This window comes from Sapajus apella, unplaced genomic scaffold (genome assembly GCF_009761245.1).
Source record: "Sapajus apella isolate SASKATOON/1434 unplaced genomic scaffold, GSC_monkey_1.0 scaffold238, whole genome shotgun sequence".
NCBI lineage: Eukaryota > Metazoa > Chordata > Mammalia > Primates > Cebidae > Sapajus > Sapajus apella.
The window spans coordinates 82,680-86,321 of record NW_022437178.1 but is presented as its reverse complement, the minus strand read 5'-3'; the positions used below and the strand labels follow the sequence as shown (position 1 = coordinate 86,321).

The following is a 3,642-nucleotide window of genomic DNA, read 5'->3' as shown; positions in this document are numbered from 1 at the left end:
CAAGAGCGCGACAGAAAATTACGCGAGGAGGAACAGCTCCGCCAGGATAGGGAGGAACAGCAGCTGCGCCGCCAAGAGCGGGACAGAAAGTATCGCCGAGAAGAAGAGCAGCTGCAGCTTGAGGAGCAGGAAGAGCAGAGGCGCCGACAGGAACGAGACCGGAAGTACCGGGCGGAGGAGCAGTTTGCCAGGCAGGAGAAGAGCCGTCATCAGGAACAAGAACTGTGGCAAGAAGAAGAGCAGAGACGTCGCCAGGAACGAGAAAGGAAATTCCGGGAAGAACAGCTCCGCCGCCAGCAGGAGGAAGAACAGAGGCGCCGCCAAGTCCGGGAGACCCAATCCCAAGAAGGCAAGGGCTATGGGCGGCTTCTAGAGCCCGGCGCTAGTCAGTTTGCCAACGTCCCAGTGCGCTCCAGCCCTCTCTATGAGTACATCCAAGAGCAGAGATCTCAATACCGCCCTTAAGAGATATTGCCAATATGCTGACACCTGCCAAAGCTTTGAGCACAAGAAAATGAGAAACACTGGGTACCAAGTGATAACTCAGATGTTTCAGGTTGTGGGAAAACTCTCTAATGTTAGAATGTCTTTTCTTCCAAAATCTTAAACTACGCTCATTTTATGTACTTTGTACTCCTGCTTTTTATTCTTCCTCAAGTAGTTCTTTACTGCAAGACGTCTTTCTTTTGCTCGTTGATGCAGATGTGGTGTGCATTTGAAAAAAAATACATATAAATCATTTAATTTGTTTAAGGAGTTTTGTTTGAGGAACGTGTTCATGTATTGCTTTCAGAAGTAACAAGAATAATAGGATGACTTGAGATTCTAAACAATGGGTCTGTTTGTTTAATGATTGACCCATCTTGTGGAAAGTGCAGATATTTTTAATGTTCAAGTTGCTATTTCTTCTTAAACCTAAATTGATCTTTGCCTGCAAACAGCTTTTCATCTTTTGTGGCATAAATAGCACAGATTCCAGGTAACTGAATTTTTATAACCCTTGAATAGTGCAGGCGGAGTGACCACTGCATAAAAACTTTCTGTGAAATCAGCCTATTACTGGAAGAAATATCTGTTAAGGATAGGTTTAGCTTTGAAGATTTAGAATTCAAATTAGATTTTTTTACACTCAACTTCACTTACACATATAATCTCATGAAGCAAAAATGAGGTGTTTCTCAAACAGCTTCAGAGTTCAAATTTTAAAATTGTGTCTGGTGTAGTCTACAGTGTTCATTCTACTTCCCCAAGTTTTGAAAAGTTTGAGAATATTACAAAACTTTGTTAATTTTAGCTTATTAGAAGGAAGCTGTTCAGAATCCCATAAACATCTGGCTTACTCTAGGGCAAATAAGAGATCACAGAGAGCATATTGGGGGTGTAAAAAGGAAAAATGTGTGAACATAGAGGCAAATTTCTAGCGGCCCTTTAACAAGACCCATCAGCCCACAAATCATTTGAGGCCTATTTATAATACCTTGGAAACATTCTTGTTGAAATAATTGGACTGTGAAAAATAATAATAAATGTTTGGCAAATAACTACTTTTGTCTGTTTTAACTCTACGTCAATCATAACTCAAGATGTCATGGTCTGGAAACTAACACAAGTTCCCAATCACATAAGGGCATTTTGTTACCGTTTTCTATGTCCAAATATAAAAAAGAGGGGAGGGGATTCTTTGTTTTTCCCCAACAATTTTTTTGCAGTTAGCCTGAACCCTATTTCCATCTGCATACTGAGATTCTCTTCCTGAGTGTTTTTATTCTTGACCCCACAGCTTTCTATACCATTTTTTGCAGCGACTCACTGGTCATGATAAATACTGGTGCTCCCAATGTTTGTTAATATTTCCTTTAGAGAAAGCAGCAGCTTCTTAGTCTCTGATGTCTGATGAGCCAATAATAGAAAATGGCTTGAAACTTCAGATCAGCACTATAAAAACTGTAGATGTCCTGTTGACATCTACACACAATCCATGAGGTGACTGAGTCAGAAGGTACTTACTAGTAATCAGGCTGAAGTATCGAATTATTATCTAATAATCCAAACACCCCTGTGCTGCCTGCTGGAGCCTTACATTTAGTATCCACAGTTTATAACTAGAAATACGTCCAAGAGGGCCCTAATCAAAACAATATCATTTCTAATCTTGAGAGTCATGATGAGAAAATGCCCTAAAGTTATAGTCACTCAAAATTTTTATCAGTGGTGGAGACAAGCTAAGCTTATAGCTCCTGAGTATCATTCTGATAGAGTAACACGGCATTTTCTTCAAGAAGCACAGCCTCTCTCTCTCTCACTTTAGCAAATGTCAGACACCCACCAAAGACAGAACCTGGGAATCCCCTGACATTGTCTTGGAATTTCATCTATTTCAAATGATTTCTAACTGCAAAACCATTTTTCCCCTAAAGCATACTCTGTTTCTTACTTAAAGATCTTCAAACAAATTCTGTAAGATCTTCACTGACTTTCCTCAGGACCCTCTATGGGTACTCATTCAAGAGCCTCCTTATAAATGCCCAGCCTCAGGATACCTCTGAAATATACACTTCATCAGCTACACTACAGTTTAACAATGATGATTATGGTAAAAATAAAGCCCTGCAGACTTGTAGCACCTTACAAGAAGGTAAAGACATTTCCAAAAAAGAAAGTATTGTTTCATCACAGTTATAATAACATGTAACTTAAAAAAAAAAAAAGTATCAGCTAGCCCATGCCCTCTACCTGTTATTTTAGCATGCTGGCAAGGGAACTGAAGGCCAAGCCTTGTGCTCCACCTGAATAATGCACATGCATGGGCAGAACCTTAAGGCTGTTGGGCAATCGCCTACTTAATTATAAACTGGGAACTCTATTAGCATCACTTAGGCTGCTGCTGGCGAATGGGATGAAGAGTTTAATATGCTATGATAGAAAAGCCAGTCTCTGTGTGTTGTTGTGACCTCCCACCCCACAGAGGTTGAAGTCTTAACCCTCAGTACTTCAGAATGTAATAATATTTGGAGATGTGGTATTTATAGAGGTAATTAAATTAAAATGAGGTTGTTAGTTCGGGCCCTAATACAATATGACTGGTGTCCTTATAAGAAGATGAAATTTGGATACAGACATGGACAGAGGGAAGATGATGTGAAGTTGCAGAGAGAAGATGGCCATCAACAAGCTAAGGATATAGTCCTAGAACAGATCCTTCCCTCATGGCCCTCTGAATAAGCCGGCTCGGGTAACACCTTGATCTTGGGACTTGATCTTGGGACTTCTGGATCCCACAACTGTGAGAAAATAAATTTCTATTGTTCAAGCTACCTAGTCTATGGTACTTTGCTATGACAACCCTAACAAACTAATACAATATGTATCAGTAAGGTGGCATTATGTTGCTAGGTAAGCCTGTCTGTATCACGATGATCATTATCCTTTGACATTGTGCAAGCAGGTTCTGGCTCCTCAAAGATAAATTATGTTCCCATTAAATTTGCCATAGTTTATATGATAGAGTGGAAAGAAAGCTACAATAAATCAAACACCTTGGGTTTATTCATTTAGTCCCTCAACAAGTATTTATTGAGCTCCTGCTATATGCCAAGGCAGTGTTCCAGGCAATATACATACGGTGACTTGTTTCTTCACTTT

The 3,642-nt window shown here is 40.1% G+C and overlaps 1 protein-coding gene across 1 annotated transcript in view; it reads left to right on the top strand.

The window, feature by feature from the left end:
* TCHH (trichohyalin) overlaps positions 1 to 1,541 on the top strand; it is a 6,963-nt gene extending 5,422 nt beyond the window's left edge. The window contains 1 exon segment of the mRNA XM_032271574.1: positions 1 to 1,541. Coding sequence (XP_032127465.1) covers positions 1 to 465 — 465 coding nt within the window. The 3' untranslated portion in view covers positions 466 to 1,541.
* The last annotated feature ends 2,101 nt before the right edge of the window (positions 1,542 to 3,642 follow it).